General features: G+C 38.5%; 1 protein-coding gene across 1 annotated transcript in view; it reads right to left on the reverse strand.

The window, feature by feature from the left end:
* The window catches only part of LOC139732580 (titin-like), a 207,988-nt gene that overhangs the window by 174,763 nt on the left and 16,951 nt on the right, over positions 1-16,274 (reverse strand). The window contains exons 7-11 of the mRNA XM_071643433.1: positions 16,046-16,117; positions 7,581-9,091; positions 4,973-5,049; positions 3,862-4,028; positions 367-432 (exon numbers count right to left, since the gene is read on the reverse strand). Coding sequence (XP_071499534.1) covers positions 367-432; positions 3,862-4,028; positions 4,973-5,049; positions 7,581-9,091; positions 16,046-16,117 — 1,893 coding nt within the window. The remainder of the gene's footprint in view (positions 1-366; positions 433-3,861; positions 4,029-4,972; positions 5,050-7,580; positions 9,092-16,045; positions 16,118-16,274) is intronic.

A 16,274-nucleotide genomic window follows, 5' to 3' on the forward strand; every position in this document is an offset into this window, starting at 1 on the left:
GTTTAGGATGATTAGGGAATATATGAATAAATTGAAATCCACCTCGAATGTAATTGCATACACCTAATTTTCAATGCAATACGAAATGTGACAGATTGACTATATCACATCGACTTAGATACAGTGCACTCCCGTTATAACCAACACGGTTATAACGAAATTCCGGTTACATCGAAGTCAAAATTTAGGCCGCAAGATTATCTCCACTCTGTATTGTTATTGTTTATTTGTTCGGTTGTAACGACACTTCAACGTAACGAAAGAAAACTGCCAGTCCCGAAGACTTCGTTATTACGGGAGTCCACTGTACAGCTTTGACATGGTGGAACCGTTTTGTGAATCGTGTCGCGTGTAAAGATGACTCACCTTCAAACACTTCGATAGTGATGGAAGACTTTTCAACTGATGGTCTTGCTGGTTTGGGCTTGACAGCTGTAATCATCAAGCATGACAAAAACGATAAGGAATATTGACCTGTTTTTGAAAAATACAAGAAAGAATGTTGATTTTTTTTCCCTTTATTTTCACACAGCAATCATGGCAATTGGCTTCAGGAGTATTACAAAAATGGCATTGTTGCTTACACGTTCTCTTTATTCAATTTGGAAAACAATTGTAAGATATTTGCCCTGCGAACCAACCGGTTTCACATGTTTAATTACATTCCTCATTAGTATTTGTAAACACATGTTCTTAATTACGCTGTAATCAATAAACAACATATTAAAGACGCTACAATGTAAATAATTCACAGCGGTTCATTATAGCATTCACTTTGAAGACAACAAAGATCATTACAATGATGATAACAAGGAGAACAAATAATGGTGATGGTGATAGACATGACAAAAGATAGTTTATACACTGCGAGGCATTTTTTGTTGAACTGTCGGTGGCTTTAAACAAGGGTTTGGGCTGAATTTTCATAAAATATAGCAGTGACGATGGTGGTGCTGGTGATGGTGTTCAAACAATGACAACAACAACAACAACAAGCACATCAAGAACCAATGAAAATAATAAATCAATGGAAGGGGAACGAAATGGGAAGAACAAATAGAGTTGAGTGCCAATGCAGATACACGATACACAGAAAATGTAATGAACACGGAAGGGTGACTAAATTTTGATTCAAATACATTTGAATACTCGACCTCGCTTTACTGTTTGACATGTAAACGCCTGGTTGCAATTGCATTATGTGTTTAAACTTTTTTTTTAAAACAGTAAAACAAGGAGGCAAACTTTGGTAATCAGTATGAACTATGAAAATGAAGACAAAGAAAACTGAAAAATACCAGAAATGATAATTTATTATACCAAGAAGCAATTCGTGAAGTTCCCAATGCATCATGAGCGCACTTATGAATTATTTGCGTCAAACATGGAGGCGATATGACATGCTTAAAGGAAACCAAAACCCAACGAGAAATGTGGATTGAGTGAAAGCAGCAACATAAGTAAAACTCATCAGTGAAAATTTGAGGAAAATCGGATAATCAACGCAAAAGTTATGATTTTGTAAAGCTTTGGTGTTGGAACCGCTGGATAAAGAAACTACTTCAGCGTATGACATCATGTGTGGACAACAATATAAAGAAAATATAAAGAAAATCCAACATATTTTCACTTTTGTAGCGTAATGAAAGAGCACTTGACTTACCTCTTTCAGAAAGCAAGGGGAATGACATTACCCTTAACATGTGTCAGTAACAAGTTAATGGAATGTGTGATTTTCCTGAAAAATGAATTTTTCTGGAATATTCCTTATATTTTCTTTATATTCTTGCCCATACAAAGAATTCTAGTAGTCTTCTACGCCAGGGGATGCCAGTGCCAAAACTTTAAAAATTTCTAACTTTTGAATGGATTGTCCGATTTTCCTCAAACTTTCACTGATGTGTTCTACTAATATAACTGCTTTCATTCAATACACATTTATATTTGGGTTTTGGTTTCCTTTAAAAAAACAATTTGAAAAGAAGCTGCCAACACGAAAAAATGAGCATTCCATAATTAATGTTTCGTAAGACATGAGTTATCTGCAATGAGATACATCTGCATTATAGCTGCTTTAAGTTAAACTTGCCAATTGAGCTAAAGATCCATACAGACTATTGACATTACGGTAAGGATGAAATGGACAAAGATAGTTTCGATGATGAAATCATGCACATGATAAGAAATGTTAGAATAACGATGCAGTTTTAATCGCGACAGTGGTGCCCCATCTTCTATCTTCTCATGTATATGCTTTTCAAAAGCACTTTTTGAAAATTGTGAGTCCCAAAGTTGCTAAAGAAATAGATTTGATGACGTCAAAGCAACGATCCGAAATAAAGCGTTATCAATGTTGTTACGTTTATCTTCACTTTCTTTCATGCATTTTTTAAAGTGCATTTCATTACCTTGTTACAAAAAAAGCAGATGAATTGCACGATAGAGATTTCGTCACTTGTGATATAAAGGATGTGGAATTTTCACGTTTCCTGCTCGTCATAATCTCCTATGCAAATTGGAAGACGGAATGATCTGGTCACCGCACAAGTGTTTCATGAACCTGTTTAATATGCACAACTTCTTTCTTTCGTTCTCATTTCATCCATTTCTTTTTTTTCCCTGTATACGGTGTGTGAATAATTTTTAGTGCCCTTTGAGCACTCAGAAAGAGTCATCATAAATACCCCCTTATATATACATGTTTTTGATTCATTTACACATCTTCAAAAAAAATGTCCTTAATTATGAAATCAGTAAGACTAAGTTATTTTGTTCGCACCGAATTATTGCAGTTTTTATAAACTTTAATAATGACTTTTTAGGAGGAAAGAGTTTGTAGTATATACAAAAATCAATCTAAATTTGATTTTAACAGTAAAGTCAACTTCAACATGGTGTGGAACGGCACTCTAGTACGAATCATCACTGAATGGAGTGTTTGCAAAAACCAACGGCATGCATTCAGTGGCAATGGCATTGGTGCAGGGGTCAGGGGTCGACATAGCCTTTTGCGAAGGCGGCTCGTAATAGACTCGCATACGGCGGGCGGTGGACACGTGCGCACACAGCCGCTGCGATCGGATGGGAGCGAGGTACTCTCGCAGCTCGCTGGTCATGCGCTGTGTGTGCGTGTGCTGAAATTATAGCGAGCTGCCTTTGCAAAAGGCTAGGGTCGACACGCAACCTTTGTATTCTTTGATGTGTACATGCTTTAAAACTTTATCGTTATGAAATACTCCTATATGATAATTCATTAACCACTGAACTGAAATTGAAAGCGTGCTATGCACAATATAAACTATAAAGCATTCCAGCATCTGGTAATATATCAAATGAAGTGGAGTCCAGAGCCATGTTGCATAAACAGATTCAATCAAACATACGCCAGAATATCAAACGTAAGGCGGATATCAGCCAATCAGAATTGGTTATTCAGAGACTTGTGTTTGATATTCTGATTTATGCTTGATATCAACTTTTATGCAACAGTGCCCAGGCCTACCATTTAAAGATCTAATTAGAAAGATCATATAGTTATTCATGTTAGTTCTTTGTTTTTATCTATCTTCTTTATTAAATTTCCCCTTTGTATCTTGTGTTTTAAAGAAAGAACATTCACTGTGTAGCTAGTGGATGGGAAAGTTCCATGCATCATGGCATCATGACTTTTCACAACCTGCAGCGAGTTAGATGATAATGGGTGAGTTCCATGAGATGATGTTGCTATGGTAACCATGCAAATGAGCTCATCCATGACAGGTGGTAGGAAAGATGGTCTTGCGGAGAAGGGCGGCGTCGGACGCCAGTACCAAACCATGCCAGGCAACGGGCATTCCAAAGTGAAAGTAAGAGAGGGCCTACTTTTAACGGTGAGGCGTGCTGATGAGACATCCTCCCCGACGTCACTGACGGCCATGCATTCGTACTTGCCCTGATCGGCGGGTTTGGTTTTGGGGATCTCGAGAGAGGCAACACCGCCCTCATATGTTTGTTTGTGGTCAGGCGTAGGCTCGATCAGTTTGCCATCCCTGTGGACATCAAGCGCAAAGAGCATTGGACTCCAAACACGAGACCGTGACACACGTTTCTCATATTCATCGTCCTTGACATGTCATAATAATGTATTCGTTGTCTGTTACCACGTGGCTGTATAACTAGTACAGTCATCCTTGCATAAGTCAAATCTACTTGGACCAAAGAAATAGCTTCGATTTAGAGAAAAATCAACTTATGAGGGATTAAAATCAATAGAACCTAAAGAGAAGAAGATTTGAAAAAAACTTTCTACTTAGGCGATTATTCGACTTATGTTAGGTCGACTTAAGAAAGATTGACTGTAGTTGCAAAATCCAGCTGTGGTAATTCAGCATATCGAAGCATTTTAGCTTGATTTGACATGAATATTAAACCTATTCTGCTCGAATGTGGTATGCAATCTGGTACCATAAGCATTTCAAATGGCAACGTTTTGTTAATCCATTGCCAACCGGAATGGACATGACAAGAACTATCTGTTAGAAGCAATGGGTTAAAATTGCAACTCCACATTGGCGTGTCTTTTACTAATCTTGCTGGGTTTTGAAATTACGGTCGGAAGTAATTTCGCTTCAATAACAGCGAGAAAATACGAAGAACTACTCAAAAATTGTACAAGTTCATAATTGCGTGAAGACAAGAATTATCAGAGAAAGATATAAGTGTGTCACTCTCTTTTATGATTTCTTGTCGAAAATCAACGGATCACTGTTCCTGCTCCTTAATAAAAACTTTTGTAATAAAGGACATAAATAATCTACCTTACCAAACATATAGCAACTGGTGCAAGCAAGACACTTAGTCCTCGTTTAATGCTTTCTGTGCCAGGGACTTTGGGCAATGTGTACACTGCTATGGGGTTTCCTATATCAATTGGTACTCAAAGCACACGAATGGTTAAAGAGGATAATTATTCAGAAAGTCCTGGTATACTCACTTGTACCACTCTATGTCCGGTGTAGGCTCTCCTGTCACCGTACAGGAAAGTTCTACTGGAGCACCAGCCTTCACAGTCTGAATAATGTGAGAGACAAATTTGATGTCATGTCGCCGCCACAATGTCTCAGCATTATGTCTGGAATGCCGCTCATTATGTAAATATCATGCCAGATATGAAAAATTATCTGGATAGGTCTCACGTACCATGCTGTTTAGTTTATGTGAACATCTCCCTACAGCAGTAAATCTAAATATGAAAAGATATTTGACTATACATGTAACCCCCTCTTGTTTTACACGCACGTGACAAAGTGTATTTACATACACGCATGTGTGCATTATATGAGGATTAGACATTTGCCTCAGGACTAAAATCCCCCATCCCCTAATCCCCTTCCAAAAAAGGGGGTCTTCGTGCCGAATGTTTACAACTAATACTAGGCTCCCATAGGCAAATTGACGGTGACGATTATCTGCATTATGTCTTCACCAAGTTACATGTATTTTGCGGGGTTTTTTTTTTTTTGTTTGTTTTTTGCATGCTCAGTCGAGATAGAATCAATTTACATTTTGATGAAGAGATCTAAAAAGATCTTTTCCTTTTTCTTTTGAAATGTAAGTTCTGTGGAGTTCTTTCCCAAATCTAATCTTTAAATATTGACAGGATGAAACTTGCGTCCAGCATATCTTCGTTCAGAAAAAGTTTCAGAACCAGATGATGTATGATGTGTCTTTTTTTAAATAGCAGGACTCTATAAATTTAACTTACGACGTTAAAGATCATATATTGAACGATTTTTTTTTCCTGATGCACATTCCCTTACATCATTTTGAGAATCATTTTGAAAATCTGGAACACATTTGTCTAGTCATTTACTTTTCCTTTAGTCGAAAGAACACCATGCAGAGGCAGATCCAGAAGAAGGCGCACCCGTCCGGGCGCCCCCTCTTATTTATTATTAAAACAAAAGAAAAAACACAGAAAAAATGGGGGGGGGGGGGGCGTACGCCCCCTTTAATTTTGTAAAGGCGCCTCCCCTTTACGGAATTCCTGGATCCGCCCCTGCCATGCTCTACGATTATTTCTTTATCTGCCAGGCCACAGTACGTCCGATCAATGAAATTGTTGCACTGAACATAAAAGTAATCGGACCCAACAGAGATAAGAAAAACGTTTGTATACCATGGGAAGCCTTCGACTGAGCTTGTACACAATGTATTTTGGAGATATCTGCACCAAAGGTGATGGCGGCAGTGTAAAAATGAGATAAAAATTATACTGCTGTGAAACCCTAATTCCCCTTTCAGCTGACAGATTTTTCCTTCCCCTTCTCTATGCCTTTGACTGTGAATGTTGGGATAGATGGCGTCTGCATTTTAGACAATAGGGAGCTTTAGATTTTGACGCGCGGACGTTTGAGCCGACGAGTGCGCTGGACGTTCTCCTCTCCCTGCGTCGTGTGGAAAAGTAGCTTTATGGGGTGTTGCAAGAAAGTTGCAATCGATTGCAAGTTGCAACTGATTGTTACTGGCCAATCAAAATCATTGCTGCATGCATGTCTTCTTAAAAGGGAAGACCCTGAGCCAATCAGCATGGTTGTTTCAAAATTAGCAATTATTTGCAATTGATTGCAACCTTCTTGCAACACCCCATTAGATTACGCTGGGACGCAACGTATACAAAATACAATCGCGCCCCCATATGATCAGTGCATGAAGTAGTTCTCTACGTCGCAAACTGTGCGGACGTGAAAATAGCCCAGTACGCGTAGTCGTATTGAAAAACTCAGGCGACGCAAACTAAAAATAGATTGATTTTACGCGCGCTACTGCGCACGCTCAGAACATGTTTTTTTCCTTTGAACGTCCGCGCGTCTAAAATCTATAAAGCTCCCTAATGTTGCACAAAGTGCCTCCAAAACTATGAAAGCAAAAGAAAGTGATGGTAACAGCAAGATGTCACTAAATAAGTACATACATGTACATGCATCTCTGCCGTTTCATAATGTTTTTTTAAGTGTCTGCTGGCAACGCATCTGTGAATTTTTTTTCCATTAAATGACTGTCATTGGTTCGCACACCCATTGTTTCTTCACATTCAGAAAACTCCTACTTTCACTCAGTTGATACCAACCGAAAGTGTTCAGAGAAACAACTTGGCAAAACTAGGCTGGACACGCCGACATATCGCCTTAATGTCAATAATGATGATGATGATGATGATGATAATAATAATAATGATAATAACAATAATAATGACGATAATTATAGTAATAATAATAATAACAATGATAATAATATTAATAATAACTATACGAAAGTCTTTTTGTTCAGGGTAGCCTCTTCCGTGTTGCCTTTGCTCTACCAGAGGGCTCGATCTGCCATTATCATTAATATTTACCCTAGCCAGGTACCCAGTTTATACACTTGGATCGAGAATGACAAGGTGGGTAAAAACGTCCTGTCCAAGGACGTAAGCACTGGGCGGGAATGGAACTCGGGTCCTCCTATTGGGAGTCTGGAGTCTTATCCACTATGCCACAGTGTCCCAAATGTTATACGCATTAATTTCACTATAGTTTACTTTAATATTTCTTATATCTTACCTGGTCCTTCAGCTTGTCCACAATGACTGGAGCTACTTCAGTCACTTCTGCTTTGTCAACATCATCCCGAGAAACCACGGCTTCTTCTGGCTTCATTGGCTGAACAACGACTTCCACTCCTTCCTCCATCACGGCCTCGGCTTCTTGGGTTTTGGCGATGCTGAGAACTGCCTCGGTCTCCTCTGGAACCACTTCCTTCGGTAGGACAATCTCAGCCGTTTCTCGAGGTGCCTTGTCAAACTCGATCTCGATCCGGGTCTTCTGATCCTCCGGAGCAGGCTCTTTCTCCTCGGGAACAACTTCTTTGGGAAGGACAATTTCAGCTGTTTCTCGTGGGACTTTTCCTGGCTGCAGCTCGACCATGGCTTTCTGGTCCTCTTCTTTTCCAACCTCAATGGTAGGTTTGATTGCTTCTGGTTTGACCTCTTCAGGAATAATGTCGACGGCAGCCATCTCGCTCGGTTGTTGTGTTGGCTCGGTAACGGCCATTTCCATTGACACTTCAACAGGAGCAAGGTCGGCTTTGGCAAGGTCAATTTGAGGTTTCGCTGGTTCAACAGTCACGGTAGGTTTTTCCGTCACTCCTACCTTCTCGAGGGGAACCTCTTTGGGTTCAGCTTTCACCACTCCCACATCCGGCATGTCCTTCGGCAATTCATCTGATGGCAAAGCCTTTTCTTCAGGAAGTTTCTTCTCGGGCTCTTTTCTCTCTTCGGGAGCTATCTTGGTAGGTTCTTCGGGAGCTTTCTTGGCAGGTTCTTCGGCAGCTTTCTTGGCAGGTTCTTCAGCAGCTTTCTTAGCAGGTTCTTCGGGAGCTTTCTTAGCAGGTTCTTCGGGAGCTTTGGGTCTCTTCTTAAGTATTGCCCTAGCCCTGGGCGACTTGATCTCTTCCTCTTCCTCTTCAACAGTATCAAGAATAACTCTCCTACGATATTCTACGTCTGGTCGTTCCAAAGGTCTGATCAGAACTTGAGGCTTCTTTTCCTTCTTCTTCTTCTTCTTTTTCTTTTTCTTCTTCGCCTCTTCAGGTTCGCGCTCTTGGTCTAGGTCTGGCTCCTTACCCTCTTCGGCAGGTTGCTCTGGCTCCTCTTGTTCGAGGCTGTACTCGTCTTCCATATCCTCATCAGTGAGTTCCTCTTCTTCTTCCTCCTCGTCCTCGAAAGGGGCACTCTCTGAAGGTGCCTCATCAACAGTGATGGATGAAGGCTCTTCTTCTTCTTTGTCATCTCCCTCTGGCTCTTTCTCAGGTCGAGGAGCCTCTATAGGGATCTCAGCAGCTGGCGGAATGGTCTTAGGTTTGTCCGCCACCTCGGCTTTGACCTCTTGCGGAAGCGTCGTTGGCTTTTCAGGAATTTCAGGCTGTAACCCTGGTGGAATCTGAACGGTCACTTCAGGTAATTCTCCAGGAAGCGCTTTTTCTGTCGGCAATTTCGTCTCCGGTTCCTCCTTCGGTGCGATTCCAATTTCCACGGTGACCTCTCCGGCTTTTTCTTCCGGTGTCGGTGTAGGCTCTGTAGGTTGAAGAGAGTCGGTACCAATTGAGCACATGACGTCAGAGACTGGATGGGGCCTGATGGTCCATGCAAATGACACCCAAAACCAACACCTTGTGGACAAAGTAGTGATGGTTATGGCTAGCAGAATGAAGGTAATGATGATGATGATGCGCACAGTGCTCACTGAACCATGCAAGGAATGATGCCAAAGGATGCAATGTGACGTCATGAAATGGGGTTCAAACAGGTGAAGAAAGGTCAGACGCAAGCACTGTCCTTGTATTCGTGCCGATACATTTTTTTTTCCATTTTTAGAATATAAATCACTTTGCTGTTGTTGTTGTTGTTTTTGTTGTTCAATTTCTGGTAGTTTTTTGTGTATTTTCCAGTTCTATACTGTAATATGTATATATATATATATATATATATATATACATACATATATATATATACATACATACATATATATGTATATATATATATATATATATATATATTATCTGTATCCAGATAATAATGTATTGATTTAGTGTCATTAGTGCTGACTTGTGATCGATTTGAAAGAAATTGTTATCGTATTTTAAGGCGCACAACTTTTGCCATGCAGAGTTGTTTACGGAAAGTAAATTAATGAATGGTTTGGAAGTCAAAGGAAAGAGGTGATGATCGACATCCAAACCGTGTGATCCAAACACGTGGTGACTGGTTGTTCAAAAACGTGCACTTCTGTAAAAACACACAAAAGGTACTTCAACAGACTCTAACGTACACATGTGAGAACATACATTATTACACACACACACACACACACACACACACACTTATACCAATGCAAACGCAAAACGCAGCACAAGCTCTCAAAAACATAACACGTGATATCAAACAAATGCACATGTACAGGCAAAGACGGACAAAAATAGAGCTTAACATAACAGTACATAGTTCGTCATGCAGTGAGGGACAAAAAACTCTGGAGAGTGATCAAAAGTCTCCTTTTTATGTAAGAGGAACATCTCATATACTGACACCACACACACACACACACACACACACTGCCAGGAATTAAAAACATTTATACAACGTCCAAGTAGATCCTTGTAATTTGATTGGAGGATTGTTGGTGACGTAATATTCAATAAGTACTCCATTCAACGCGCCGTGCAATTTTGGTTCTATTTTTGCGTGCAACTTGGTTCGATTTTTTCGTTCTATTCCACGGTTCGAGAAATTGTGCGTTACTGCGTGTACTGTGTGTTGCATATTGAGGATTGCATGCAGCTAGCGCAGTGTACGTGTGCGGTACATGCATGCGCGTACGTAGGCCTACGTAGTGCTAGTGTACGTGTATGAGCGCTAGTATAGCTGTGACCTGTATCTACACTGACTGCACAAGCCAGAAAGAGAATCGCAGTGGATCCACATGTAAGTATGGCTATATTTTTCATACATATATAGACTTCTAGGCCTACTTAGACCAAAAAGATCTACTTGGACGTTGCATAAATCAAATAGTGTATGGTCTTTACTCGTGCAATGGAACGAGATTTCGCACTCGGTGAAAGATGAGGCGCACTATTCAACTCGGCTTCGCCTCGTTGAATAGAGCGCCTCTATCTTTCACCTCGTGCGAAATCTCGTACCATTGCACTCGTGACCATTCACTATTTGTATACTATTTGATATCGTTCTCTCACCCCCTGTCGATCTCTCCTCCGCCGAAGGAAAGACCGAAATAATGATTGTAATCATACTTTGTTCTCTCCCAACGTGCTATGCATTACATACGTTTCGGATTCATTGAAACAATATCACATTCGGAAAAAATATCATAATGATAACTTATTATACAATAATACATTGTTATATTTTCCCCCGAAATGTAGCATTTATGTTCTAATGAATCCGATATATTTGCAACAAATTTGAAGTACTTGCATCGAGCAATGGATTGCCCCTGAGGAGAGAGCAAAGTGCAATATTTCGTTACTAGTATTTGTTCTTCCATACCACAACTTCCCGAATGTTGGTATCGGGTCACATATCGCATTCAGTCAAACATCATGCAAACGTATGGAGGAGAAGTACATTTCCTAGAGAGAATTACTGCATCAGAATGTTTTTACTTGAAGGGTCCATACAATGCAAATGCATGTTGAATCGACTTGATTCATAATACTCTGATCATCACTTACATACTGTATATGCCACAAGAATATCTAAATATGTATCATGTTTCTATTGATAATAGTTCTACTATTTTTCTTCAGATTACTTGGATACACCCACACACACAAAAAAAACCCTCTCAAAAGCACATTCTGCCAGTGACACCATCTGCGAATTATTGCGTAAGTGTTTATATGATTAACAAAAGACATTGGAACGCACCTTCTCCTGGACTGAGTATAACTCGCATGTTTCACTGTAATGTCTTCTTGTTACCAATACTTAAGCAATGATTGACAGATATTGTATCTGGCAGCATCTTGATTGGGAAGGTTTTGCTTTTTATTACGGGAGTATCCAAGTAATTTGAAGAAAAACGATAGAACAATTATTATAAAACATACGGCACATATTCAAATATTCAATTGGCCACGTAAGTGTTGTTGTGGGTATCATGATTCAACACGATTCAACATGTATTTGCATTATATAGTTCTTATAACTTGTAGAGATATTGCTAATGATTTTGTAAGATGTGTGCATGTAAATGTATATCCTAGCAAATCTGGGAGTATGAAATGGCCGGTTGTTTGGGGTACCACAAGGACTGAATCAAAGTATGATCCCGTTGGATAAGATCATACAGTGTGATAATTCAGCCTTGTGTGTTGATAACTTCAGCAGAAATCCATTCAGTGCGTGCAGAAAAGTATAATTAGATAAACTTGCAGAAAGAGCAAAAGCCACAATTGCTAATCTTGAGGTAAGAGGTGTGTGCGTGCACCCGTTCTGCTTGCCAGTGAAAGCACTTAAAGGTCCAACATGAAAATCCCACATTAAGCATAACATTGTGACAAATCTTATTCATGTTAGATCACAATAGTTTATCTGACAGACATCCATTATCCCATGGTGTTAACAGACAGAGCCGGTAATTTTTATCATTTGAAAATATCAATTTGCCAATTTGCTGATTTCTTACTAGTTTTTTTTTTGCCAAGTTACGCAGATGCCTAGAATATGAGCTGGCACAGAAAAGGGCAAAGTTTTAGTCGATTCTTCTGTCCTTTTTTGTTTTGTTTTACTGTTTAGTAAAGTGTATAAAGTGAGGGGAAAATTGCAAGAGTGTGATAGACTAGTTCTATTGGACCTGTGAGTACTTCCCTCGGATAATGTGCTCTTGTTAGAGGGACTTGCTCGAAAACCTTAAAGCATGCTTGAAAGGTCGGTAAAGACAACACAAACAACACACACAACAAGACAGACAGGCCAAATAAGATGAGTAGGCAATGTATCAATACATTCCACATGTACCATGTCTGTTATTACTCGGCACAAACATTTAAAAGACATAATATTATCAGATGTTGTACACGCCATAGTACTGAAGCTGCGAACTGGCGTTAACCTCTGAATATACTGTTATCACTTTTGATGAATACAATGCCCTGCCTGGTCAAAAGACTATGTACACCTGTAACCATTTTTTTTTTTTATATAACCCCTAATAGCCAGAGATTAATAATACAAAACATGAATACTGTGGATTGAACATTTACACAGCTAAAGTAGAGACTTAGTGCGGTACTGCAATACCTTCACATTTCTCTGAAGCATTTTGTATATCCTAAGCAACCATTTTGGCATATGGGCCTGTTACAAATATGTATAAAATTATAGTTTTATATGTGAATCAAGATTGATAAATATTTGATATCTATATCTATTGGTAGAATATATATCCCAGTTTGCAATATGTACACACAAGTGAAGTCAAAACTATATGCCTCATTATTATTACACAAGCAGGTTTCAACTATATTTGTCTTTTTGACATAAAAAATGCTGAAGAATTACTTCAACCGAAGATTCTTTTTAAACCTTCCTGAAAAGATTAAAGGAAGTGGAGGATTAAAACAGGGCAAGTTTTGCACAATTTTCTGCACAGGAGTACAGTCCAAAGCTCTCTAAAACAGCAGCAAAAATATACTAAATTTGAATCTCAAATCTATCAAGCAAAAGGGCCTTGAAAATAAACAGACGGGAGTGGTACAGATCTTCCACCAACTCACGTGATTTGATTAATAAGATATGAAAAGCTGACAGACAGTGTGGAAACAGGCAAAACAAAGCAACAACTACACTCTAATCCCATTTTTCCAAATTTGAATCCATGTCACTGTATCCAGACAGGGAGAAGATGCTATAGAAATGCTCTGATAGGCAACTACACAACGTAATCTCGATGAGTTGTTAATATTACTGTCACATATAAAGAGAATCATAAGGTGAGATCTCATTGTAATATGCACATAACCAAAATTAGTGGCCTTGCCGAAGTATGTGAACAAGGTAAGAAATCCCAAGAAGTCATCTACAAGCATGCATTATAATCTACAAAAAGCAGGACAGAAACATATCACAAAAGAGCTCACAGACTATGGGAAATTACAGGAATGAGTTTGAGAGAAAACAGAATACAAAAGTACGTCCTACATAACAGAAATATTAACAATCAATACTGAAACATATATAAATGACAATACTACATGAAAACAAGAAAAGATCATGAAACAACTTTTCAAAATAGAACAAAAACTTAAGTAGAGCATCAATCGATACCAATCATTCACCGAACAATATGAATACATGCTTGGAACTAATCCAATTACAAATACACATACCAAATGCATCTTTACACACAGTATGATCCCAAATGTGTACTACAATCACAGATACAAGTTGTACAACATGCAAACATCTTTTTCATGGAATGGTGATGATTTTACAAACATTCATATAATGCTAACTAGCTCTGAGTTTACAACACAAGATTCAACGTTGGCATTCCACTATTACACCAAGGGACTTTAGGACAAAGAAACATGCTTTACAGCCAAAACTTCACATTTGTTAGCCTCCGATTCACGATACTTGGATGCAATGTGAACGAGGCAGTCATGGTTAAAAAGGTCAAAGGTGAATTCTTTCACATCCATTGGTCACTCTGATGCAAAAGTGAACACACACAATACAATTGAGCACAACATTCATTAAAGCAAAAAACATTTCCCTTAATACATTCAATGATATCAAATGCTACCACATGCATCTATAACCACATCAGGTCTTGAGTTGAAAAATGCTGAAGGTATTATAAAGCTGGCAAATATTCACAGGAGGGAACAAAATGGTATCTATAGTAATTTGGTTTTGAATACTGTGGTACTTCCCTCCTTGGAAACATTTTTATCATAGGAAGTTATAATTGACAGTCAAGATTTGACAACTTTTGGGATGTCAAAATGATACACAAGTGACTATAAGATCACAAATTAACTAAATTCAAAATTAAAGTGAAACATATCTTCCCTTCTGCAAAATAAGCGTTGGATAGCTGTCCATCAATAGATTCTTTAAAATTTAGTCAGCTCATATTTCATAAACTGCTGATATGATTTTATCAAAACAATGATTTCACAAAACTGATTTTATGTGTTGCCTGTGGTCTCAAAAATGATATTTTTTTAAACATCAAAATGAAATTGTCATACTGAAGTGGCAAGTCACCTAGACCTCAGGCAACAGCAATAACAAAGGAATAAAGCTTGGCTGTTGTTTGGTTTGATTGCATATTATTTCAAATTTGTCAATGTCAATGATGTTACAGCATCTCTTAACTACACTACACTAAAGTGACATTAACTCAGAATCTTTCAAGGAAAATGACTGCAGCATGAAATCAAATCTTTTAATTATTCTTTCTTTATCTATTTGTAAATTTAATGCAAAGCATGCAAACACACACTCTGAACAAAGACCATCCACAGAAAAAGAAGGGAATAATCATTTGTCACTAGAACATTATACTGTACTGTATCTTCTACGAGCATGCATGCTATTTGTACAGAAAAAGTCTGTTCACAGAAATTCTATAATTCTGTTAACATCCATTATCTTTTCAAGAGATGGAATGTTTCCTTCATTAAACTATTACAATCCTAGCACAAATATTTCTATTCTAGAGATCCTCTTCCATGGTTCTCTTCATATGTTTGAAATGCTAATTTTAGATCATTGGTTCCAAGATTGATGACTAAAACAAATACAACATTGAGGGGCAAACTTTACTAATTCACATTTCAAAAAAACGCCAGTCAATATTACTGATACTGTTTGCACAAAACAGTGGTGTGCTTTTTCCTGGCATATTAAATCATTTACAGCTTTGCATGAAGCACAATATAATTCCTGAGTTATTTTGGATATTTGTGACTGTACATTTTGAACACAATATTGCCATATTGTCTAATACAAGACAGTTGTATTAATGAATGCACATATTAATACATCTGGCTCAAAGATATGTAGTAATGCTTGTTTGTAGGAGAAACTACCAAAACAAAGACAGATTTACGTAAATTGCTCTTCTTTCATTTTTCTGTCCTTTTTCGGCATGAGACAGTCTGAAAAGGCAATATTTTAGTGACCATTTCAATAAAGGGTACACAATTGTAAACATCTATTATTCAAAACTTATTTCGTGTTTTAGAAGTTCACAACACAGACACAATTACTTTCAAGACATCACAGTCAGTGCAGGGAATACAACCACAGAAATAAATTCTACATGCCAGTCTCTTGTCATGCTTGCATGTTTACTGAGTCCAATTACAGGTAGATGAGGGAAAAAAGAGGGAGGGGCCTATCGTCATAGAAACAAGACCACATAGCACATGGCAATGAAGATAGCCAAGAAGGCCACAAGGTCCCATTCCACCAGCTGGGCAAGGGCCACCATACCTTCAGGCATCGAGGGCTTGGTCTCCAGGGTGGGCCGCTCTTCAGCCATCTCCATCGGTGCCTCTTCTAGCTCTGTGGGGTTTTACAAACACACAGACAAACATGCACAGACAAACACACATAGACAAACACAAACATACACAAAATAAACAGAAATATTGCAATATTCAGTTAGATAACTGTCTATCTTCTCCAAACAGTTTCTTTTTTTCTTTTTTTTTCATTTTTA

The sequence above is a fragment of the Diadema antillarum genome, unplaced genomic scaffold (assembly GCF_040938485.1).
Source record: "Diadema antillarum isolate AM-2024a unplaced genomic scaffold, OU_Dant_1.0 seq00000437_RagTag, whole genome shotgun sequence".
Lineage (NCBI taxonomy): Eukaryota > Metazoa > Echinodermata > Echinoidea > Diadematoida > Diadematidae > Diadema > Diadema antillarum.